The sequence below is a fragment of the Onthophagus taurus genome, chromosome 6 (genome assembly GCF_036711975.1).
Source record: "Onthophagus taurus isolate NC chromosome 6, IU_Otau_3.0, whole genome shotgun sequence".
NCBI lineage: Eukaryota > Metazoa > Arthropoda > Insecta > Coleoptera > Scarabaeidae > Onthophagus > Onthophagus taurus.
The window spans coordinates 22,459,693-22,485,305 of NC_091971.1; the positions used below are offsets into that span (position 1 = coordinate 22,459,693).

At 35.6% G+C, this 25,613-nt stretch overlaps 2 protein-coding genes across 2 annotated transcripts in view; one reads left to right on the forward strand and one right to left on the reverse strand.

Moving 5' to 3' along the window:
* LOC111416242 (structural maintenance of chromosomes protein 3-like) overlaps window positions 1–18,773 on the forward strand; it is a 31,382-nt gene extending 12,609 nt beyond the window's left edge. The window contains exons 8-12 of the mRNA XM_071196328.1: window positions 10,905–11,275; window positions 11,344–11,830; window positions 11,887–12,096; window positions 17,914–18,050; window positions 18,106–18,773. Coding sequence (XP_071052429.1) covers window positions 10,905–11,275; window positions 11,344–11,830; window positions 11,887–12,096; window positions 17,914–18,050; window positions 18,106–18,673 — 1,773 coding nt within the window. The 3' untranslated portion in view covers window positions 18,674–18,773. The remainder of the gene's footprint in view (window positions 1–10,904; window positions 11,276–11,343; window positions 11,831–11,886; window positions 12,097–17,913; window positions 18,051–18,105) is intronic.
* A 177-nt stretch (window positions 18,774–18,950) lies between these two features.
* LOC111420375 (reticulon-4-interacting protein 1, mitochondrial) lies at window positions 18,951–25,585 on the reverse strand. Its single transcript, XM_023053349.2, has 6 exons — window positions 25,296–25,585; window positions 25,036–25,241; window positions 24,777–24,974; window positions 24,616–24,728; window positions 24,303–24,567; window positions 18,951–19,143 (listed from the first exon to the last, which is right to left on the reverse strand). Exons 1-6 carry the CDS (start codon window positions 25,501–25,503, stop codon window positions 19,030–19,032), a joined length of 1,104 nt encoding a protein of 367 aa, XP_022909117.1. The 5' UTR covers window positions 25,504–25,585; the 3' UTR covers window positions 18,951–19,029.
* Between the last annotated feature and the right edge of the window lie 28 nt (window positions 25,586–25,613).

Consider the following 25,613-nt stretch of genomic DNA (forward strand, 5'->3'; position numbering starts at 1 on the left):
GTATAATCCAATATATACCTTAAGGGGACACAATCCGGGGACACACTGTAGTTATTCTCACGCCTCGTTTTTTTTTTGTTCTCCCGTTTAGAAATTCAAGGTGTTTTATTAATAAAAATTTGAATTTCATTAACTTTTTGCTTTTCATTCTTCCTTTGTTGTTCATACATACAGGGTGATTCACATAAGAGCCGACACAGAGCAGGGACATGTAGAGGACAATAAATTACGATGATTTCTTCTCCTTCTTCTTCTTAAAACCAGGGGTAACCACTTGGTGTCTGGGGTTATATAGCCCTTTTACCACCAGTCACAATTTTTTTTTGTATCGGTTTATCTTCAAATTAGGTAGCCCCGTGGGGAGATAAAGTTCAAAAATAACTCAAATAATAAGAACTACCGGAAGGGGGGAATGATCCTTCCTTACTACCTTAACCCACTAAACTAGCGAACGGCGTCAGATGTACATCCTCGGGTCAACCCCTCGAAAGGATGAACATCTACCGAACAGTTATACATGCATTAAAAAATAAAATCAAACAAAAATTCTTATCTTGCACAAAAAATAAAAAATCATTCTCAAAACTTTAGCGTTATTGGTCGCCAAAAGTAAACTAACATTATATGGAGGAAAAATACGCTCCCTTCTCAACTTAACAAACATTCTACTTCTATCCAACTCATACGTTTCACAGGCCAAAATAATGTGGTTAAGACCACAAAATTCTCCGCAACTGCAATTTGGAGAATCCGCCATGCCAATCCTATACAGATATGCAGGAAATATGCCATGTCCCACTCTCATGCGATTAATTGTAGATATCATGTGTTTACATTCTGAAGGCAGTAGCTTATATCATGCCCCTTCTCTCACATCCCTCTCAATCAACCATAAGGCTCTGCCCTTGAATCTGCTACTATCATCCCAATCCCGCTGCCACAAATCCAATACATCCCTCTTCAATTCGTAGACAATGTCACCAACGTCTTTGCGTATCTGATACCATGGACCAGTCTCCCCCGCCGTCAGACCACCCGTCCTCTCATTCCCAACAATTAAGATGATTTAACGTAACTTACCTGTATACTAAGTTGTACACCTGAGGAGTTATAGGCCCTCAAAATTGGCTCTTAAATTTTTAAAAACTTTGTAATACGTTAAGCTAGAAAAACCAAATTTGGTATACATTACGAGTACACCAAGGGTATTAATTGGTAGCAAATTGAACTCAATTGAGGCATTTCAAAGTGTTGATTAAGGGTGATGGTACCATAAATTTTGACAGATTTTTTTAACCTTTTGGCGGATTTAATACATTATTACTTCATTTCATGTGGAATTTAATTCTAAAACATTTCTTACTCTTATTATTTTTTTAAAAACTGTCGTTTTCATAAAATACTTAAATAACTAAACACACGTATTTCGTAATGTTACTAAAAATAGGTGAAAATTCTGTCGGCTATGAAATTGTACGTCAAACTTGACAAATAGGTTATAAAGTTATTTTTTGATGACAAGGTTTTATAACCTACTAGCTGTACCCTGCGCGTGTTGCTACGCCACCAACTAAAATAAATTTGAAGGAAAGACATTACGCAAATATTCAATTCATTTTGAGTCATTTTGAAAATCAGCATTCGGGAATTGTCGAAAATTGGTCGTGCCAACTTGGAAACCTTCGTGGGCTCATGCACAACACTTTACTACAGATCATCACAAGCATAGTTTACGATTCTATAAAGGACATACAGACAAACATTCATTTTTATACAGTATGTCCCCGGATCGAGTTGCAAAGAGGAAAAAAAAATTTATTACTGATTTTTCAAACTTATCTCAGCATAAATAATGCGACGGATATGTTCAAACCACTAAATCGCAAGAACTTTATATTCTAACTATAGAAGTTAACTAATTATTCCCATTTTTATGTAAAAATTATACTTTTCCTAAATTAAAAATTTTTCAAGTTCAATTTACGATATGTAACCATAGAAACCAATAAAATAAAATAAAAGTTACAACTTATGTTAGTGAAAAATATACGAACAAATCAAATTAAAATATGGCTAATTGAATAAAATATTTTAAATGTAAATTTTTGTAATAACACAGTAAGTAATAAATATTATTTATTTGTAAGTGAACAAATCCTCATTCAAACAAACTCGCCCCAATTCGGCACACATTTGAAGACGAGTTCTAAATTTTTTATAAGAAGTACGAATTTCCGCCAGTGGTAGAGATTCTATCGCTTTAATTATTCTTAGTTTTAATAGTTCTGCATCATCTTGTAATGGTTCATTGTAAACAATTTGTTTCAATCGTCCCCAAAAATAAAAATCCATAACTGTAAGATCAGGACTACGTATAACTACTAAGTACCATAGCACAGTACTAAATAAATTATCTCTTTCACGGTTAACATCGCATGAAAAGACTTAATCTCACCAACATAAGTTGTAACTTTTATGGTTTCTATGGTTACATATCATAAATTGAACTTGAAAAACATTGAACATTTACTGTTTTAGTAACAAATAATTAGTAAGCAGTTACCTATAATACCATTAATACCTATATGTATATCAGCAGCGGCACAAAGAATCCCCAGCCACAACAACAAAACCACTAAAGAACGCACCAGCTTTATAATTATAATTATTCTAGTGTTACAGTACAATTTAATTTCACTGGTGTGAAGTTATCCATAAATCCCAGCAATAAACTTAAAACATTAATAATTCCGTAACCAATACGATTTGGGTAACCAAATTTCACACACATGTCACTCTTACCCTCAAGAACAGCTAACCACCCCCATTTGGTAAAAAAAAAATTTTTCAACCCTCACCCCCGAAAAAGGGATGTTTTCGCCCTGATGGGCACCTTCGAATTAAACGAAATTCTACCACATAATAGAACACACTTCTAAGTATTTTTATCAATTTTCAAAACACCGTAAGCCCTAACGGTTTTCGAGAAAAAAAATCAGTATTATAAACCGCGGATGGGACTTTAGGGGTGAATTTGACCCCGTTGGGCACCTTCAAAATTGATGAAATTTTAGGATGATTTAGAGGATGCCTTTAGCAATTGAAATCAACCATCCAAACACCGTAAGGTATAACGGTTTCCGAGAAAAAAAATGTGTTATTAGACACTATAGGTATACAGCGCGGCGCGGACTTTGGGGGTGAATTTGACCCCGTTGGGCACCTCCAAAATTGACGAAATTTTAGGATGATTTAGCGGATGCCTTTAGCAATTGATATCAACCATCCAAACACCGTAATGTATTACGGTTTCCGAGAAAAAAAAATGTGTTATTAGACACTATAGGTATACAGCGCGGCGCGGACTTTGGGGGTGAATTTGACCCCGTTGGGCACCTCCAAAATTGACGAAATTTTAGGATGATTTAGAGGATGCCTTTAGCAATTGATATCAACCATCCAAACACCGTAATGTATTACGGTTTCCGAGAAAAAAAATGTGTTATTAGACACTATAGGTATACAGCGCGGCGTGGACTTTGGGGGTGAATTTGACCCCGTTGGGCACCTCCAAAATTGACGAAATTTTAGGATGATTTAGCGGATGCCTTTAGCAATTGATATCAACCATCCAAACACCGTAATGTATTACGGTTTCCGAGAAAAAAAAAGTGTTATTAGACACTATAGGTATACAGCGCGGCGCGGACTTTGGGGGTGAATTTGACCCCGTTGGGCACCTCCAAAATTGACGAAATTTTAGGATGATTTAGAGGATGCCTTTAGCAATTGATATCAACCATCCAAACACCGTAAGGTATAACGGTTTCCGAGAAAGAAAATTTGTTATTAGACACTATAGGTACACAGCGCGGCGCGGACTTTGGGGGTGAATTTGACCCCGTTGGGCACCTCCAAAATTGATCAAATTTTAGGATGATTTAGAGGATGCCTTTAGCGATTTAAATCGACCATCCAAACACCGTAAGGTATAACGGTTTCCAAGAAAGAAAATTTGTTATTAGACACTATAGGTACACAGCGCGGCGCGGACTTTGGGGGTGAATTTGACCCCGTTGGGCACCTCCAAAATGGACGAAATTTTAGGATGATTTAGAGGATGCCTTTAGCAATTGATATCAACCATCCAAACACCGTAATGTATTACGGTTTCCGAGAAAAAAAATGTGTTATTAGACACTATAGGTATACAGCGCGGCGCGGACTTTGGGGGTGAATTTGACCCCGTTGGGCACCTGCAAAATTGACGAAATTTTAGGATGATTTAGAGGATGCCTTTAGCAATTTAAATCGACCATCCAAACACCGACCACGGCTTCAGAGAAACAATTTCGTTATTAAATTGTACACGTATGTAGAGCAGATAGTAGGTGCCTTTAGCGATTTTAATAGATTATGAAAACTGCGAAACTCTTAATATTTCATGGAAAAAATAAATTTTGTTAAGAAAGGCATTTTGTAGTTTTATGGGCTTTTAGTCGTTACTGGCAAAGGGTAAGAACTCCGCCACGTGCAGTTACAAAAGGCGCAGGTATTAAGGAAAAAATATGTCCATATTTTTTGCATTATAAGTGCATTCCGGGAAAATAGTTGCCGACTTATTCGGTGTTGTTTTAGAGCGTCATACACATTTTTTAGATTTTGCCCGAAAGGTGAGGAGTAAACTTATAATATACAAAGATTCCTCAGCTATTGCAGAGATCAGCTGTTCTAGTTATCTCTTATTAAAACCAGTGACCAGTGAAGATGTCGACGAAATTACTGTTTTTGGGCGATAGTAATTTTTGCCGAATGCTACGTACTAGAACTAACTACAAAGTATTTGTTCTAACAGATGTGAAATTAATTCCTACTAATGGTATATATTTTAGGACGACAACCAAAACAGTCAAGCAACGGAAAATATTTCCTCGACTTAGCAGTAGGCGGTCAAACAATACTAAAACTTTTGCGGCGCGCAAAGTGTATTCCAAAAACATGTTACCCTTGGTTTTGTGGAGATATTGTTGAACGTCATATCGTTATAATGATAAGAACTAAAGATATACTCCATAAAACATCACCATCCCAACTGAAGTCCCAATATTCTCACCTCTTCCGCTTCCTTCTTTCCTTAAATCCTAATGGAATACAAATTTGCACAATTCCTCCCTGCAAAAACTTCGAGTCTGTGAACGTAAGATATTATAACTTCTCTGTCATGCTATAAATAAATACTCTCCATGCCTTTATAGGAAATCAATCATTACATTCGACGGTTTTGTGCTGAAAAGCAAATCAATTGTACCGACATTGAAGCAATTGTTAACAGAACCATGATGGAAGGGTAACAAAACGTAAAAATGTTTCTTTTCTTATGTATTTAATACAAATTTCTACACAGGGATGGCATTTACTTAAATGAACAAGGGTTGGAGACGGTCTGGAAAGCGGTAGCAAGTAATTATAATCATATTCTCAATCCATTACACAATTTAATTATAAGTAAAACAGACCATTAATATAATAAATTTCTTTCTCTATCAAAAGTCCGCCCTCCAAATCATCCTAAAATTTCATCAATTTTGGAGGTGCCCAACAGGGTCAAATTCACCCCCAAAGTCCGCGCCGCGCTGTGTACCTATAGTGTCTAATAACACTTTTTTTTTTCTCGGAAACCGTAATACCTTACGGTGTTTGGATGGTTGATTTCAATCGCTAAAGGCATCCTCTAAATCATCCTAAAATTTCATCAATTTTGGAGGTGCCCAACGGGGTCAAATTCACCCCCAAAGTCCGCGCCGCGCTGTATACCTATAGTGTCTAATAACACATTTTTTTTCTCGGAAACCGTAATACATTACGGTGTTTGGATGGTTGATTTCAATCGCTAAAGGCATCCTCTAAATCATCCTAAAATTTCGTCAATTTTGGAGGTGCCCAACGGGGTCAAATTCACCCCCAAAGTCCGCGCCGCGCTGTATACCTATAGTGTCTAATAACACATTTTTTTTCTCGGAAACCGTAATACATTACGGTGTTTGGATGGTTGATATCAATTGCTAAAGGCATCCTCTAAATCATCCTAAAATTTCGTCAATTTTGGGGGTGCCCAACGGGGTCAAATTCACCCCCAAAGTCCGCGCCGCGCTGTATACCTATAGTGTCTAATAACACTTTTTTTTTTCTCGGAAACCGTAATACATTACGGTGTTTGGATGATTGATTTCAATCGCTAAAGGCATCCTCTAAATCATCCTAAAATTTCGTCAATTTTGGAGGTGCCCAACGGGGTCAAATTCACCCCCAAAGTCCGCGCCGCGCTATGTACCTATAGTGTCTAATAACACATTTTTTTTCTCGGAAACCGTTATACCTTACGGTGTTTGGATGGTTGATTTCAATTGCTAAAGGCATCCTCTAAATCATCCTAAAATTTCATCAATTTTGAAGGTGCTCAACGGGGTCAAATTCACCCCTAAAGTCCCATCCGCGGTTTATAATACTGATTTTTTTTCTCGAAAACCGTTAGGGCTTACGGTGTTTTGAAAATTGATAAAAATACTTAGAAGTGTGTTCTATTATGTGGTAGAATTTCGTTTAATTCGAAGGTGCCCATCAGGGCGAAAACATCCCTTTTTCGGGGGTGAGGGTTGAAAAATTTTTTTTTTACCAAATGGGGGTGGTTAGCTGTTCTTGAGGGTAAGAGTGACCTGTGTGTGAAATTTGGTTACCCAAATCGAATTGGTTACGGAATTATTAATGTTTTAAGTTTATTGCTGGGATTTATGGATAACTTCACACCAGTTTTAATTTCAACATTTTTTGTTTTTTTTTACTCTACTTTGGTTAAGTTGAAAAGCAGTCTTCGACTGAACTTCGCCTATTCAAGGTACTTATAATTGTAAATCCTGTATTGTTGTCTGAATAAAGTCATTTATTATTATTATTATTATTATAAAGAATCAAACATCAAACGTATATAAAAGGTTACAAAACCACCAGTCAACTCAACAAATGAACGAATACTAACCACTAAATTTTATCGAAAACAAGACAGAAATTAGGGGAATACCCTAATTTTATAAGGCGATTCCCCGGCGACCAGATAGTAAATACCTGGTATATACCCGGTATATGTACAATATTCCCCAAATAGCATAGTATATAGTATATACCCAAGGTTTATAGAACATAAGGTTACCTCATTCCCTATGCCTCTGTTGTATCGATTATTACCCCGCAAATTGACGTCACTGGTTCGATACAGTCAGAATAAAAGATAGCCTATACGTGCCTATTCTGTGGTACAGTCTATATAAAATATTTAAACCTCGCATCGTGTTGTGTTGTTCATAGAACCAGCTACGTCACTGACCCACCTTGCCTCTCAGAGGAGGAGAATCGGTATTGGGTAACCTTATGTTCTATAGACCTTGGTATATACCCTACACCTTGTAGGTATACAGGATGATTCAAAAAACCGCTGACAGACTTCTGGAGTAGATAATACATGAAAAATTAAGATGAATAGTCTTAATATACATGGGGTCGCAAATGCCTCGTTGGCGAGATATAGCGGATCAAAGTTTCTTTCAAATTACATATTATCTGCAATACAAAGCACTTTTTTAAAAATATTGTCTACGCCATTGCTCTCTACGCGTGTAAAGTGATCAATTATCTATCAATTGGTCCCTTATAAAACTTTGATTAAAGCAATAGTTTTTAAGAAAAACACATTTGCAGAAAATTTGTTAATTCAATCAAAAACTGTTGCTTTAATCAAAATTTTGTAAGAGACCAATTGATAGATAATTGATCATTTTACACAAAAAATTTTGAAAATTTTTTTAAAAAGGGCTTTTTATTGCAGATAATGTTTAATTTTCAAGAAACTTTGACCCGCTATATCTCGTTAAGGATGCATTTGCGACCCCATGTATATTAAGACTTTTCATCTTAATTTATGATACCTGCCCTAGAAGTCTGTCAGCGGTTTTTTGAATCACTCTGTATACCAGGTATACACCCAAATTCTATTTACCTACCCGTTGGGTATTTATCCACCGCCCATCACTGCGTGAGACACCTGTATATTGGTATAATCAGTCCTTTTTGCCAAGCGGCATTATTTTAGCTTTATTGTTTTTTAACTTTCTTATACTTTCCTCGATTTATCCATTATTTTGAATCAGCAGTCGCGTAATCCAACTTGGTCTCTTCCTTATAACCGTGAGCTTCTGCCAGTAACATTTGGAAATGCTTTTTCCATTGCTTCAAAACGCTCTCCTGCTGCTCTCCTCACTATGAGTAACTTTCCATTCTTATCCCTGCTGCTTTCCTTTAGTTTAAACGCTGAAGTAATATTACTTGCTTCCCTGTAGAATTTTCTGTATTCCCTGTTATTACTGTGATCTGGCAGCATCCGTATTTTTCTGTTACAGAAAGAAAAGAGAATTCTCTCTTCTGCATAGTTTCGTTGCATTTCTTCTTTGTGTTGCATACTCCTCTCGTTTACTTCTTGTGCTCCCTCCCTCTGCTCTCTCGCCTGATCGTCTTATTACGCTAGCCTTTAGTATATCCCAGTCCTCCTCGACGTCATCAGACATTTTTGCTTATTGACTTTCATTTGTTCATTCATAGCTCTTTGATAATTGTCCCTAGTAGCATCCAGTTTCAACCTGGTGATATTCCACTTTTTGTCCATCCTTTCGCCTTCTGTGTATTGCTGATCTGTTGTTTTAAGCATGCTACTAAGTAGTAGGCAGTGATGAACGTCGGTTATGGAGGAAGCTCTTCTTTTTAATACTATCCAGTTTCCCTTGTGGATTCTTTTATGGTCGAAGTATGTGCTGCTGATGACAAGGTTAAGCGTTTCTGGGAGTTGGCATAGTTCGCTTTCTTTAAGACTTCTTCTCGTACCAGCAACATGTCGTGGAATGACACATTTTCGTCAGAACTTGACCGCACTGGGGACACCTGTATTACAGATTGTATTTGGATTTTTTGATCGTGCCATTATTCTTCAATCTTATTTCTTGTAGCGCCACTATATCTACGCTATATCTATCGATCTCATCAGCAATCATCTACATCTTTCCTGCCGGTACCATTGTTTGTCGTTACCGAATAATCATGATATTGATTACACTTTAATAATGTGTGATTCATGTAATTCATTGTGAAAAGTGTAATTTAATAAATCAAAGATAAATGTACATTTACTAGGAAATGTGAACATATTCCGTAAAAGAACTTAAATTTGAATATTTATAAACTGACCGGCAAAAAAAAACCGGCCACTAAAATTTTGCCACAATTTCAAAGCTGGGTTTCTCGCGAACCACTCATTCGATTTTGATGATTCCTTTTTTGATCGAAAGGTTGATTCTTCGGTAATAATTCTGAGATAGAAATTTTTATTCGGATATTAATTTGAGCATATACGGGGTGCAAGAATGAGAAAAGCATTTTTTCTCGAAATTTGTAATACCCTGTGGGGTGCAGATGCTACAGCAGAGGGTGTTAACTGGAATCAAACGGTAACCCAATCTTTTCTGAACATTTTGTTTTTTTATTCTCTCTATTATCTCTATTACTAACGAACATGCAGTGTTTTAAAGCGAACGCCTGTGAAAACAAGACAAACAAGCATACAAAATCTAAGGTGGCGCGCTAGGTAGCGTATGTCAGTTGTTTCGAATAGTAAATTGACAGTTGTCAAAGATGGCGTTGTCAATAACTGATGTTGCGCGTATTATTAGTTTAAGTTTAATTGAAGACGGCAAAAATCAGTGGTACATTGCCCATACGTTGGGTATACCCCGAACAACAGTTCAGGATGCCTGGAACCGACATGTGGAAACAGGAAATTTTACTAGGCGGCAAGGTTCCGGTAGTAGACGAGTGACAACAGCAGTTGATGATCGATTTATTGTGCTAAACACTCTGAGGAATCGTAGAACGACTGCTGTAGAAACTCGGCATCGTTTTCAAATGGTGCGTGGGGTTGACGTAAGTGAAAGAACCATTCGTCGAAAACTTGCTGAAAGTGATCTAACTGCAACAAGACCTGCTAAAAGACAGCGGCTGCTCCAGAGACATCGGCGAGCACGTCTTCAATTTGGGCGCCTACATACTCATTGGGAAATGGAGCAATGGGGTAAGGTGCTCTTCACTGACGAGTCCCGAGTCCCCATTTTATTGGTGACGGATTCATGCTAATGCACAATGCGTGGCCGTACGTAGCACGTGTGGTTAGCGAATATCTTGATGAGGTAGGGTATTGAACGGATAGAGTGGCTAGCGTGCAGCCAGGACCTTAACCCTAACATCTTTGGGACCAACTTCAGAGACGCATTCGTCGTCGTCCTGTCTTACCGGACAACTTTCAGGAGTTACGAACTGCTCTTGAAGAAGAGTTTACCGCAATTCCGCAGGAATCAATTACGAACCTAATCAGTTCGATGCCGCGTCGACTACATGACGTTATTTTAGCTCGCGGGCGATCGCTTTAAAATACTGCATCTTCGTTAGTAACAGAGATAATAGAGTGAATAAAAAAAGAAAATGCACAGAAAAGATTGGGCTACTGTTTGATTCCATGTAATACCCTCTGCTGTAGCAGCTGCACCCCACAGGGTGTTACAAATTTCGAGAATAAAAGTTTTTCTCATTTTTCTCACCCCGTATATGCTCAAATTAAAATCTGAACGAAAATTTCTATCGCAGGATTATTACAGCAGAATCAACCTTTCCATCAAAAAAAGAATCATCAAAATCGAATGCGCGGTTCGCGAGAAAGCCAGCTTTGAACTTGTGGCAAATTTATAGTGGCCGGTTTTTTCTGCCGGTCAGTTTATTTAACGCATCATATAATTTCTTTTTATTTTATTTTTTAGAATTGTTTGCCGTTAGTGTGTAAACTAAATTACGATGAAAAGTATGATAAAGTTATGAAATTAATATTTGGAAAAACGTTAATTTGCCGAACAGTGGAAGATGCAACGCACTTTGCTAGAACACTTAGATTGGACTGTGTAACTTTGGATGGGGATTTCATTACTGCTAGAGGAACATTAACAGGTGGTTACATTAACGTTTCACGTTCGAAACTTAAAATTCAAACAACCAGAAACGAAATTATTTCCAAAATAAGTAGCTGTGAAAATGAATTGAAAAATATAAGGGAAGATCTTATCAAAACTGAAACGACAATAAACAACCAAGTTGCCGAAATGGAAAAAATCGAAATTAAAAAATCCAAAGCAAAGTAAATCTTTTTTTAATATAAATTCATCGTTTATCGTCATATTATATTAATTTTTATTATTGTTTCAGAGAAACTTATGATAAAATAAAAAAGGAAATTACTTTGATAAAAGAAGAACTTTCTAATATCGACAGTTCTCGCGTACAAAAAGAACATTCTTTATATCAACTTAAAGCGAAATTTGAACAGATGCAAAGCAGTAAAGAAAATTTTGAGTTGGAATTAAAAGAAGAACTTTTATCGCAGCCTTCCGCAGAACATCAAACGATTCTTGAATCGTTAAAAGGTGATATTGAAACATTAGAAAAAGAACATAATGAAGCGGTAAGTGAACGAACGAAATTGGAAACGGAAAAAAATAAATTTTCCAATTTTTTGAATAATAATTTAATTACGTGTCGTGAACAAATCAAACGCAATTTAGAAGAGATGTTGGATCGAGAAGTTACAATGCAAAATATTAAGACTGACGAAGAAGATAATCGACATAGGATAGAGAAGATAAAACAAGAATTGGAAGTGTTGGATAACAAGCGAACCATATTTAATGAAAAGGTTATTATTAAAATCCCTTTAGAAATCTTCTTGTTAAAATTATTTTTTTTTGTTAGCTTGCAAATGAATTGGAAGAATTGAATCAATGTCAAATGTCGGAGAACAATTTAAGGACTCAATTAAATGAAAACGCTGAAAAGTGTCGAAAATTCGAGTCAAAAGTAAATTTACTTAAAAACAAAATTGATGAACTTACTGACAAAATGAAACAGTTGGAACCTTTATCATCAAAATTCGATAACCTAAACAAAATGACTATAAATGATGTAAGTAATCACTCGGGAAGATTTCATTCTGGATCTTCTTCTTTTTCGGGTGCCTATTCGTTTCGAATATCCTTCGAGGTTGAACTTCAGAAGGTTTTAGAGACTAGTTACTTTTCACGATTTCACTTACTTTTCAGTTTACGATTTCACTGCATAAAATATACTAAGAAAACATAGTATCCGATGAGTGTGATTTTGATATTGTTGCTGATGTTGTGACTTTTGAACAATTTAGCCATTTGATCTCAATTCTCATTAATCAAGGCCCACAGGGAAGATAAGTGTGATACTCTCTCTACTGGTGTGTTGTTAACCAATTAACTCGTACCTAGTAGTAGTAATTGTCTTACTAATGTTAATCTCTAAGCCATATTGGTTTTGACGCCGCTTATTTTGTTCTCCTGCTTTGTACGCTTTTTCTGCTATCAGTGTACAAGTTGTTCAAACACTATCCATTCAATAGTATTCCTATATTGGTATTCTTTAGGGTTTCTTTAAATATTTCTTCTGAGGAAAGATTAAATAAAAGTGGAGAAAGAATGTAGCCCTGCCTGACGCCTCGGAGAATTTTAATTGCGCTGTGGTGTTTTTCTGCATTGATCTTAATAGTAGCTAATTGGTTCCAGTAGAGGTTTCGTATGATTCTAAGATCCTTGCCGTGTCCATGTTCTTCAAAACTTCCATCATCGTTTCATGACATACCTTGCCAAATACCTTCTTGTAGTCAACATAGCAGTCGAAAACGTCACAGTTCATATCTCTGCAACGTTGGAATAACACTTATAACCCAATGTCCGTATATTCTCCCATAGATAATTTTAAGAAATAGCTTTAACATGTGACTCATGAGGCTGAGGATTCTGTAGTTACTACATACCTTAACTCCCTGTTACTTTGGCAGCAGTATGAAATCAGACACGAGCCATTCATTTGGGATATATCCAGTATTGTAGATGGTATTAAATATATTAGTCAAAAATTTAATGGATTTATCGTCATGAAGCTTGAAGAATTCTGAGTAGATTCCGACTGGTCTCGGAGCTTTTCCTTCTCTTAGAATGTGAATGGCGACTTAGACTTCATCTCATGAAATTTGGTCTGGATTCAGTCGGATGATGGAACTCCTACAACGAAAAAAAAATTGTATCTTTTGCAAATCTCCATTAAAATCAGTTCTCCCGCACCATTTACAAGTTTTCTCACAGTCCTTTTCCTGAACCGTCCCGTAACCTCTCTCATCTTATGCACATTGAGCACGTTAAATTTGTCTTGTCTCAATTCTACGTTGTTTCTCATCTAACTCTTTTCATTTGGCTACACTAATTTTTCTTTGTATGTTGTTTTTTTATGGTTTTGTATGGTGGTGGATTATTCTTTTGGTTCCTTTGTTCTTCAATGAGCTTTAAGATTACCTCCGTTATCCATGATTTATGTTTATTTCTATCATCATTGGGGAATTTGTCTTTGATTTACATTGTTGCTTGACTAAATGTGCTTATTTGTTCTTCTGTGTCATTGACCTCGTTCCTAAGCTTCCTGAGATTATACTTTGGTCATTCTGCTTTTAGTGTTGCTCCAGGTGAAGCATAATAATGTAAGCATAATAACAGCATGATAATAATAATGTTGGCTCTCCATCTGATCCGATTGGCAGCAAGGGGTTTCCCTTCTCTCCACGATTTCCCGGCACCCATTGCTTCTTCTTCAATAGTTCTCTTCCAGTTCTTTCTTAAGCACCCTCGTCTCTGTGCTCTTTGGAGATTCCAGTCAAGCGCTGACATCTCAACTGCTCCATGAGGCTTCCTTAGCATGTGGCCAATCCAACGCCATTTCTTCCCATTGATTTGATGACTAATGGGTTGTTGCTTTGTTCTCTCCCACAAATCTTTATTGAATTTCAACTCCGGCCACCTCACGTTTATAATGCGTCGCAGGCATTGATTAACAAACACCTGTAATTTGTTCGACATCCCCTTGACGACCTTTCATGTTGCACACCCATACAGGAGGACTGACTTTACGTTGTTCTTTTTGAAATGTTGTGAAATACTGTGAAGTTAGCTTCAAAACAGAATTGATCCTCACCTCCCTCGTTTTTTAAACTTTTAGCCCTACTGCTTCTGCTTCATCTTGCAGTTTTCTTAAATTTAGTTCAATGTTATAAAATTTCTATTAAACTAGGCAAATGCCGTCTTCAAACTCAAGGTCTTCAAGTTCTCTTCTCTTTCATCCTCCATTGAATATAATTTCTACTTCCTTCTGTAACGTTTCGTATCACCCTATCCAATACGAAGACAACAGATTAACCAGTGGGTGATAGAATACACCCTTGTCTCACCCCACAAATTGCCTAGATAGGATCGGTAAGTTTTCCATTATGCACCGGTTCACACTCACACTCCTCATACATCTCCCTGATAACACTGATCACATTCAGAGGGACCCCATATTCCAGAGTATGCGACATGATTCTTCTATTAAATCGTCGATGATTGCCAAGTAGAGTGTACTCGTAGCGGCTTGCTCCCTCCTCAAACGCTTTTCCACGGAATACTTAATCCGATTTAGGATTATCCCCGATAGTGCTTTACTTGGCACTGACAGTATGTTTCGCCAGTTCCTACAATTAGTAGTGTCCTGTTTCTTACGTACCTTTACTATTAATCCATGGTGCCAGTCTCTAGATAACTGTTTTTCTGTCCCTATCTTCATAAGTAATGGGTGTAATAATCCAACAGGAGTCTCAATGTTTTGTTTTATGTACTTCAAGTGCAATATTGCCCACACCTGGTGCCTTTCCCTTACCTGATCTCCTTGAGGGCTGTTTTAATTTCATTACAAGTTGGTGTTTTTATGCTAATTCCAGCATCACTGACTCCTTCATTTCCTTAGATTGCCTATTCTTTCTTGTCCTCTATTTAGAACATTGAAGAAATGTTCTTTTCATATCTTGAACTTCTTGTATTCTCAACAGTTGTCCATCCTAACCTAATATAGGCTAGTATTATTGAATCCCTTCCTAAACACCATTTTTGTAATGCTTATAATTCTTTGACATCAAATCTTGCTTTAGCAAGCTCTGTACTGTATGCTTGTTCGTCTATCCACTTCCTGTTATGACTTCTCATACTTTTCTTTACTAGATGGTCGGTGTCCGTATACTTTGCCTGTTCCAAGTACAGAGACAGGCAGAGTATTTTTGCTACCTTATTTCGCTAATATTTGGTTGTGCTTTGATCTCTTTTCTACGACTAATTAGATCCTACGTATTCCCTGTCATCCAGTTATTCTTGAGGTTATTTCTGAAGCCAAGGACTCTCTCACTTATATCACATGATTTGGACCAATGTATCTTCAACGTCACTGTCTTCCTGTTCTTGTTCCGATACTGACTCAAAGCGATTTCTCAGTTTTATACAGAATCCTTCTTGTTTTGCTGGCACCTTTCATTTACTTATATTGAATTGCTTACTCTTTTGCTCGAATATTCTTTTAGCAGCCACAATCTTCAGTTCGAAGGTTGTAACAACAAGATGGTGGTTGCTGCCACAGTCGGCTCCTCGTTTGTTTCTAACGTCCATTAAAGATCCTTTAAACTTCATGCTCAGTGCTATATGGTCTATCTGGTTCTTTGTAGTGTGGTCATTTGATACCCATATATATTGTTAGATATAAGGAAAAATATCGCCCAGAACTCAATAATATTAATATTACTCCTTCTTTCAAACTATTTTAATATAAAACCGTTAACATAAAAATAATAAACTGTAATAGAATAATGCACGATGTGAATAACGCCGTACTCCAACGGCAACTGCCGGTTGGTGCACAGCCAGACAACAACACGTGTCTCCAGATAAATCCTTCATCTCTCTCACTTCTTTTGGTTATTCTCTAACAATATATAACCTTGAGGTAGTGCCTAGATATCCTTTTTGCTGATCTTTTCTTTGGTCTCGTTCTCTGCCCGTTTAAAACCCTCTTTCTACCCAATGTCTGAGGGTTCTGTAGGAACGTAGCATTGCACAATAGTGACATATCGTATCTTCGTCTTTTGGAAACCAGGGCCAACAAGGAACCAACTCATTTCTGTGTTCCGCGCCATCTCCAGTAGGGCCCGAGTACAAAAATGTTAGTTCCTCGTATGTTTGAATATGAAGAACGGCTAATTTATAAGCAATCATCTCTTTCTACACCTGTTTCAATCCACTGGTATTCATCAGGGTTCTAAGATTTCAAAAACCCATTCTCGTTCTTCTCTTCATGCCAAAAGTCGCCATCAAAGCCATCATTTAATTTCAATTTCCACAGCGCTCTAGTCTGGTTCCTTCCCTGCTTTAGAAGTCTAAATGATATTGTCTTCCTACTCCCTGAGGTGACGCAAGTTACAGGCAAATATCTCGTTATGGCAGATATCAGATATTATCTACTCATCATCTCTGAGAGAAGTCCAGGTATTCTTAATTAATCTTCTAACTTGGGGATTTATTCCTCATGACAAATAATGAATAATAGGTGAAAAATATTGCAACAAAAGTTTTTTAGTTTCCTAGATATCCATGAAATGTACTTTCAAATCAAGAATTCATATAAGATTTTAAAATGACATCAAAGTAAGTGTTCCAAGTTGTTTCCAATATTTTGTATACACAATTGGGCTCGCTGAATCCACGATGTCCGACTAGCGCGGCCTAAACCAGGGTGTTGGCGGATTGTCTCCGAGCAGTTTGTACCTGATTTCGCAATCCTTGCTTAGTATTAATTTCCTCGCTATTCACTTCCTCAGCTGCAATGTTAAATGCTTCTGTTAATCACTGTATGCCATCCTCAGTATCAGACAAGAGGACGGTATCATCTACATAGCACTCAATCTTGATTTTATAATCATTCATAGTCTAACTATAGTTTACATTACATACTTTGTAATGTTTGCCCTGTTCTAATTTTTTATCGTCGAACGTTTTGGTTAGATCAATGTAACAGAGGAAGCTGTCTGGCGTTTTTTCGAAGGAGTTCTATCTGATTCTTTGATACATTTTCCGTACATGTCATTCTTCATCCCGTGACTAAATTTCGCCATCCATCATTTGTGTAGGCAACTCTAGCAAGTATAGTGGTACCAGTTCTAAACAGATGAGATCGTTTGGTGTTGCTGTGTAAGATGATTTCTGGAAGCAAAGACTGTACGCTTTGAAGATGATATGATAGCACGCCTAAACCAGGGTGTTTGTGGATTGTCGGCAGCAATTTCTATCTGATCGGATATCTATGAAATTAAAAATCTTTTACTACAATTTTTTTCACCCATTACCCATTATTTGGGGAATAAATCCCCAAGTTTATGCGTATAGGTTGAGAATCACCTGTATAGTCGTATGTCTGGCAGTTCATTATCACCAAATCATTGGTATCATTTCTGATACCCAATCCATGAGGTCCAATGTGCTTCCTGCTCTTCCTTTGCCTATGTTGGCATTAAAGTTGCCCATCAAGATAAGAAAGAGTTCCTGTTTAGGAAGTTTCTTTATAAGATTTTCAATCTGAAAGTAAAACTATTTTAATTGTACCTCACTAGAGGTCTTCACCTGGATTATATTGGTGCTTATTGGTAACATTCATTGCTTTCTATGTCACAGTAGTGAGCGTTGTACCATTTCATCTCGCTCACCCCCCATGATCTGTATTCCCACTCTCTCCATTTCCAGCAAAGCAATTTGAATTTTCCTAGGTTGCACCATTATTTTTACATTCTAAGTACATATTCTCCTAATTAGTTTTATTTTGGCGAAACGATTAAAATGTATACTTTAATTTCAGTTACTTCGAGAATTAACAAAAACACATAATTCCCTTACAAAATACAGTTGTGTAAATAACAAGGCCTTAGAACAATTTATACGTATTAGCGATGAAAAAGAACGGCTTGCTAAACAAAAAGAAGAATTATTCAAAGGGTAAATTTATCTTTGAATAATGTGTTTAAAAAATATACATCTAATTTTCTTTTAGACACGAAAAGATCAAAGAACTTTTAAACAAGTTAGAAGAAATGAAAATGGAAGCGATTCATTTCACTTTCCGTCAAATCTCGCAATATTTTAAAGAAATTTTTGAGAAATTGGTACCTACGGGACGAGCAAAGTTTTTAATGAAAACCATAGACGACAGTGACGGTCGTGAAATCGGTCCGGAAGATACCGACACCGATGTATTTACTGGAATTTTAATTAAGGTAGCATTCACCAATGAAGATGATGAGATGAAACAGCTGAATGAATTATCTGGTGGACAAAAATCTGTGGTTGCTTTATCGTTGATTTTTGCTATACAAAAATGCGACCCGGCACCGTTTTATTTGTTGGATGAAGTCGACCAAGCGCTCGACGTCGAACATCGCTGTGCTGTGGCAAAAATGATTCAAGAATTATCTGATAAAACTCAATTTATTATGAGTACATTTCGGCCGGAATTGTTACAATATGCCAATAAGTGTTATGGGATTACATTTAAAGATAAGGTTAGTCAAATTCGGTGTGTTACAAGAGAGGATGCTCTAAAATTCGTTCAACACGATTAAGAACCATGTTAAACAATTCATTTATTATTACAATGATATAAAAAATATTTATTCCAGTTTTTGTAAATACTCTTTATATTTGTTAATATACCAAGCGCTCGACGCCGAGCATCGTCATGCTGTGGCAAAAATTATTCAAGAATTATTTGATAAAGCTCAATTTATTACGAGTACATTCCAGAATTGTTACAATATAAATATTTAGTCATATTCGGTGTGTTACAAGAGAGGATGTTAAACAATTTACTTATTATTACAATGTTATAAAAAATATCTATTCCATTTTTTTAAGTACTCTTTATATTTGTTAATATACTGTTTATAATATTAACTATATATTGTTTCAAATTTTAATACTATACATTAGAAAAATCTACTATAATTTTACCGCGAATTTTTCCTTTGTTGAATACCTCGAAAGCTTCTGGAACTTCATTGAATTTAAACACTTTATGTATTATGGGCTTTAACTGAAAAAAAAATTAACATTTTCACAAAAATTAAAACATAATTGAATCGTTTATTTCAGAAAGGGGCTAAGTAAGATTTTTGACAATTTTGAGATAAGTGTATATCTGTACTATCTCTTTGTAGATCTATCTTTGGGTGTAGAAAGGAAGTATGATTCATAAGTCTTTAACATTTATTGTGGGGAGAGAATATTTTGTTTGCTGTAGAAAGGTACTAAGTATCGTTAGCGTTAACAAACTGTCAGTTTGACGGCTAACAATTACCCGACTAAACCTATACGTAGAATTTAATACTAAACATGAACAAGATCTTACAAGGCCTTTTAGAAGTGCATGAAGTTCAAAGGAGATCAAAACCCAAAAACGCAATAATGCAGAGACAAAAAAGTTGTTCATTTTTCCACTACATTCATGAAGTAGAAGAACAAAAACGTAAAGTGTGCCAAATCGCCTTTCCTAGTTTACATGGAAATGGACTAAAAGGACACATCGAATCGTTTCCAGTAAAAGAAACACATTACCCAAATAAGGATTACTATTATCTTGGTAAGCTCAACTTTAAAATTATGTATAATCTTATGTACAATCATCTACATTTTGGCCGTCCTCAAGTAGATTATATTTAAGATATATGCTGCAAGTGTAAAGAACTTAATATGAAAATAAAAAGTTCAACCTTAGGAGAACATGCCAAGCATGCAGCAGTTGCTGAATTGATGATACATAAACAACGAGCAAGAAAATTTTACACATCGTTGAAGAACTCTACTGCTGAATGCAAAACGTCCACTTGCCAGAAATACCTATTCAAGAAATGTTCTATTTGACTCACAAGGGAAGGAACAGAACTGTGGCACGCCGATTTTGATGAAATTTGGTACAGCCATAGAATGGACCAAAATAAGGTTTACGTATTTTTTTATACATGAGGTAAAAACCCCTGAGCCGAGTTTGTAGAATGTAATTTTAATTATGTGGTAACAAGTTTAAATTGATTGAATGAAAATTGTTCGAGTTATGCTGCGTGCCGTTTTAAAAAATCGTGTTTCGAGAAAAACGAATTTAAAGCTTTGACGTGAGTTTTTGCCCGTGTACACTTTTTTGTCACTCATTGTAATACTAGAAATCATTTCGACTACAAATAATTTGAGAAAAATCGATTCAAAACACTATACAATATACCTCGCGTTTTTAGTGTACGAAATATTCACGTCCTTCGTGTATACTACTGTAATGTAGTTACGGAGTGTTCCTGATTGATAGGTCGGCAAATAGCAGAAATTTCGCGAAACAATATTGTTTACAAATATTGAATTGTTTTCTTCTTATTCTACAAGGTGTCAAGAATCTTTAAGGCCGATAAAAAAAATCGATTTTTTTAAATTCTACAGTGGTGCTACGATTTTTCTGTAAGATATGTATAGCGAGAGGGCGAAAATAGCTTAAACATAAGCATTGACACCATGCACATGTTATGACCGCTACATCCCCACAGATATCACACGTTGGCTTTTCACTAGGAACAGGAAATTTTCACGGGATTTTCAAAATGGTCTCTCATCTAGATATCCACTAAAAATATGCAAACCATGCATATTTAAAAACATTTGTAAACCTAGGTGAAGACAATTGGGGTTAGGGACTGCAATTTTAATATACAGGCTGTTTCAGATTTTTGTAGCAGGACTTTAACAGTCGATAGATCTTTTAAAATTAGCACAAAAGCTTGATATAAATATAGGTCGACAAACGCTTTGTTTTGAAGATACAGGGTGTTAAAGTTATTTTTTAATTAGTTTTTGTTTAATATTACACGTGTATTTCAACCGATTCTTTTCAAATTTGGTCTACGGAGGTTTTTTGACATGAGAAAGACGATTATGGAGTCCGTTTTACTATAGCCGGTAGACGGCTCTGTAACGTATTCTTTACGGATTAAAATAACAATAACTTTTCTGACAGTACACTTTTTTCGCGCCATTCTTATAATTTTTGGTAGCTGAACATGCCAATATGTGGGATGACATTGATTTAGCTTTAAGAAACAAGGCCTGCTTTCAACTTGATGATTGTGCAGCTTATCATGGTAGGGTGGTAAGAAATTAGCTAGACAACTATTTTCCTGCAGGATTGGTATTATAAAAATAACACATTGAATATTTTAATATTCAATGTGTTATTTTTATAAAATTCAACGTTAGCATTTTCTTCATTTATGACATTTTGGCTGATGATGACCTTTATGTGTCGAAACCGGTTCCAATAAATATTTAAAATTTAAGCAAGTAAGAAGTTTTTTATATTTTTATATGTATATATACATATACATTTTTCCATAATTTTATTAAAACCAATACAACACAACAATTTGGTTGAAAACTGGTTCAACATTTTTAAAAACCATATTCTCAATCAAAATGATTTAAGAGACAAACCGTCCAGATTTATTCGTATTATGTTCTAAGTTAATACAACGAAGTCAGATATAATATTAAAAGAACTAAATGTGCAACGCGCGCACGATAGCCTGCAAAAGAATTTGAAGAATCTTGGGGAAAACAAAAAAAAAACAGACGTATTTACACATAAAAGCGGCGTACTTAAAGAAAGTTAAAACAGACCTGCCGAAAAAATGATCTTATATTAATCAAATTCCTAATGTAAAAAAATTATGTCGTTGCAAAATTTAATAACGAAAAGCTTTACTACGAAAGCTTTGATACAATCAATTGCAAAATGAACAAACAAGACATGTGGTTGGATAATTTAGTCGTTGATTATGCATTGAGAATATTGGCAAAGGATAAAAATATTAAAATATTTTGTCAGGGAGAAGTAGAAAGTATTATGAACGGGTTTTTACCAAAAACAATTAGCAAATTCCAAAAATATTTTTTCCCTATATTACGTAGTAGTCATTAGATGCTAATGGTAGCAAATGTTGAAGATCAGCAAGTTTTATTTTTGGATCCAATGACTATTGAAACTAGAAAAGCACAAACTTATAAACAATTGTCCAATTAATTGTTGGATTGCCGATTGTTTGAAGAAAAACGAATTTCCCGGAATATAAGGAAAATTTTCTTTTTGATTCTGAAGCAAGAAGCGACCGGGAATATAATGCCGTTGAAATGGGATCGATTAGAAACCCCGAATAGGCCGACATATGCTTATCTTTGAAGAAAATCGATTTTTCCGAAATATAAGAAATGGTAATTTTCAAAATCAAACGCCCCCCAAGCAATGTTTCTTGCTGATTTTCACAACATAATGCATACTTATCCTGATGCCTTTTGTGTTTACACTGATGGATCAAAAAAAGAAAACGGTGTTGGTAGTGCAATATCAGTCGATAATACAGAACATTCCTGGACGCTTCAACCATGTTCCTCAATATTTCTTGCAGAGTTATATGCAATATTTCAAGCACTACTATACATAAATATGAACCTCAATAACCGCAATTTTCTAATAATAAGTGATTCGCTTAGTAGTATCAAATCCTTACAAAACCTGTACACAAAAGAAGCAATGCTACAACAAATCTTAGGCACACTAGACAGCATTACAAAATAAAATCATAAAGTTATTTTTATATGGGTGCCAAGTCACGTTGGAATTGGGGGGAATCAACGTGCCGATTGTGCAGCATCCGAGGCTGCAGATAAAGCAACAATGGATGTGAACTTTTGCAGACATAAAGATATTGCAAAACATGTAAGATCCTTGATTTATAACAGCTGGGAAGAACAATGGCAAAATACTCCAAGTTTCTTGAGAAAAATCAAACCCTATGTCTATCGAATAAGTTCCGAAAGGGAATTAAGCAGGTCAGAACAAGTGAAACTAAGTAGATTGCGCATTGGCCATACATCGTTGACCTCCAAATACAGGGTGTCTCACGTAACTGGTTCGTTAGAACTTTTTAAGGTTCCACCATTCGTAGTGGTTTGAAATTTTGGTAGCATGGGTTGTTCATTCCAAACTTTCGATCTAAAATATTTTCAAGATGGCCACCCCTTCCGGTCTACCGGAAGTAGACCACAACTTCGTTATTTTAAATGGAATGCTATAGTTTTTATTACACCTTTCAATTATACGTAAAAAAATATGTTGACTTTGATAAAAGTTGTTGGTACCTAGCGTTTTTTGTTTTCGAGTTATTTTGATTTTAAGTGTTTTTTGACAAATTTCCCCATGGTCTTTAAAAGCCCATATCTCAGCTAACGATCATTCAAAAAAGCTCTGCATTGGCACAACTACTCTACAGATGCTGCCAAATAGATTGTCATTTGTTGTATCAGAGAATCTTATACAGGCTGGTCAAAAATTGAATTATCGTTTCTCATTATTCAATTGCGAGAAAGTCGAAAATTTTAAATGGAACACCCCATATTTCTTTACCTTATCAGAAAGGGAATTTAATTCTCTACAAATTATCTATAAACATTCCTATACCTATTTATTGTAGTTTCCCTGATATTGGAAAATTAATATAACCCATGCTACCAAAATTTCAAACCTCTATGAATAGTGGAACCTAAAAAAGTTCTAACGAACCAGTTACGTGAGACACCCTGTATATGTTAAAAGGGGAGCAGAGACCCATGTGTTCAAATTGTAATAGGGAACTCACTTTAGAACACATCATTGTAGAATGTACATTATATGAACAAGCAAGAAATATTAAACTATATTAAACTCATTGAATCTGATTAAATATTTTAAAGACATACAACTATTCGACCAACTTTGAATACTCTTAATGTGCTACTATGTGGTCCTGAGTGAAATTATTGTGAGTGCTAATGGCCTATGACGTCGGACTATAGGAAATGGTTAGGAAATTTTTCTTTTGGAATCTGAAGCAAGAGGCCACCAGGAATACGATGCCGTTGAAATTAGATCGATTAAAAACCCCGAACGGGCCGAATTTTGCGAAAGTTTGAAGAAAATCGATTTTCCCGGACTATAGGAAATGATTAGAAAAATTTTCTTTTCGAATCTGAAACAAGAAGCAACCATGAATACGATGCCGTTGAAATTAGATCACGAATTTTTTTTCAGATTAAAATCTATGGCCAACTTCACACGCGTCGTGCCACAATTGTGTTACTTCCCTAGTTAGTCCCTTTCTGAAATAAATAATTCAATTATACCTTTTCCTGTTGAATTAGAGATGCTATAAATTGTAGCCCTTCTTTGCTTGGTAAAACAAATCCCCATCTAACTGTTTTGCCTTCAAAAATTTTGGGGAAATTTGATGCAATAACATCAGCCGCATTCACAGCCATACCGCCAATAAATCCATATTTATCAGTATTTGATAATAAAGGTGAATTTAATGTTATATACCTTTTATAACACCAAGAATTTGGTATATTTCTATACCCAATTTGAGCACAATCCAAAATTATGTCGTACCTACCAAAAACAAATTTTATAACAAACAAAGCCTTTATATTTTATTACTTAGCACATTCAGCAACATTTGTCACATAGTTTTTATCCCTGTAATTAAACGTTTGATCAGCACCTAAAGACCGAATTAACGGCATGGCATCTTCTGAACAAGTCCCAACAACCTTAAATAATATCCATTAAAAAATGAAATTAATACATATTAAACTTACAATAGCTCCTTGTGATTTTAATATTTGTGTAGCTACCGTTCCAACACCTCCAGAAGCGCCTAAAATTAGTACAGTGGTATTTCTCGGGGATCGAAATTTTAATTCCCCTGTTAGAAATAAAGCAGACCAAGCTGTAACTCCTACATAAGCTAAAGACGCGGCTTCAATATGATTAACGTTTTTTGGTTTAAGACAAACCTTCAATAACCCAAATTGATTAATAAAAATATCTTTGTAAATATATTTTTTATGTATTTACCGTGCTACTACAAACTCTAACAGCTTGTGCATGACTTCCTTGAGTTTGTGGTGTTAAAATACCAAAAACTTCATCACCAATTTTAATATCTTTACCCACATCATGTCCTTTACCAATAACAATACCAGAAAAATCCCTCCCTAACGTTAAAGGGAATTCGAGTTCATAATTTCTTAAAAAACCTAAAAGTTCTCTTCCATATCCACCTATTTCCATTTTTAATATTAATTTAAAATTTATTCCTAATTTAATTTAAATACCTATAATCATTTTATCTACCGGATTAACAGACGCAGCTTTAACTTGTACAAGAACATCAGTGGGTTTTTCTATAATCGGAACCCGAGGTTCAGAAAGTTGTAATTCTGATAAATCTCCGTATGAATGGATTTGCCATGCTTTCATTTTAACTCCTAACGATGACGAATTTCTTTTTAAACATAAACTAACTTTCATCGCTTTTAACATTTTAAATTAAGTTATTCCAAAAATTCGCAATAAAGTATGGTTAGGTTTCCGTTTAAATTTGACAGTTTTGACAGGATTATTTTGCTTGTAAAATATGTTGCAATACCAAC

What these genes read in the sequence shown, in the direction of transcription:
- LOC111420375 (XM_023053349.2), bottom strand. Translation starts at nt 25,503, where the DNA reads ATGTTAAAAGCGATGAAAGTTAGTTTATGTTTAAAAAGAAATTCGTCA. An exon ending in TTAGAGTTTGTAGTAGCACG is followed by an intron (nt 24,975 to 25,035) that starts GTAAATACATAA and finishes GGGTTATTGAAG; the next exon opens with GTTTGTCTTAAACCAAAAAA. An exon ending in TAAAATCACAAGGAGCTATT is followed by an intron (nt 24,729 to 24,776) that starts GTAAGTTTAATA and finishes ATATTATTTAAG; the next exon opens with GTTGTTGGGACTTGTTCAGA.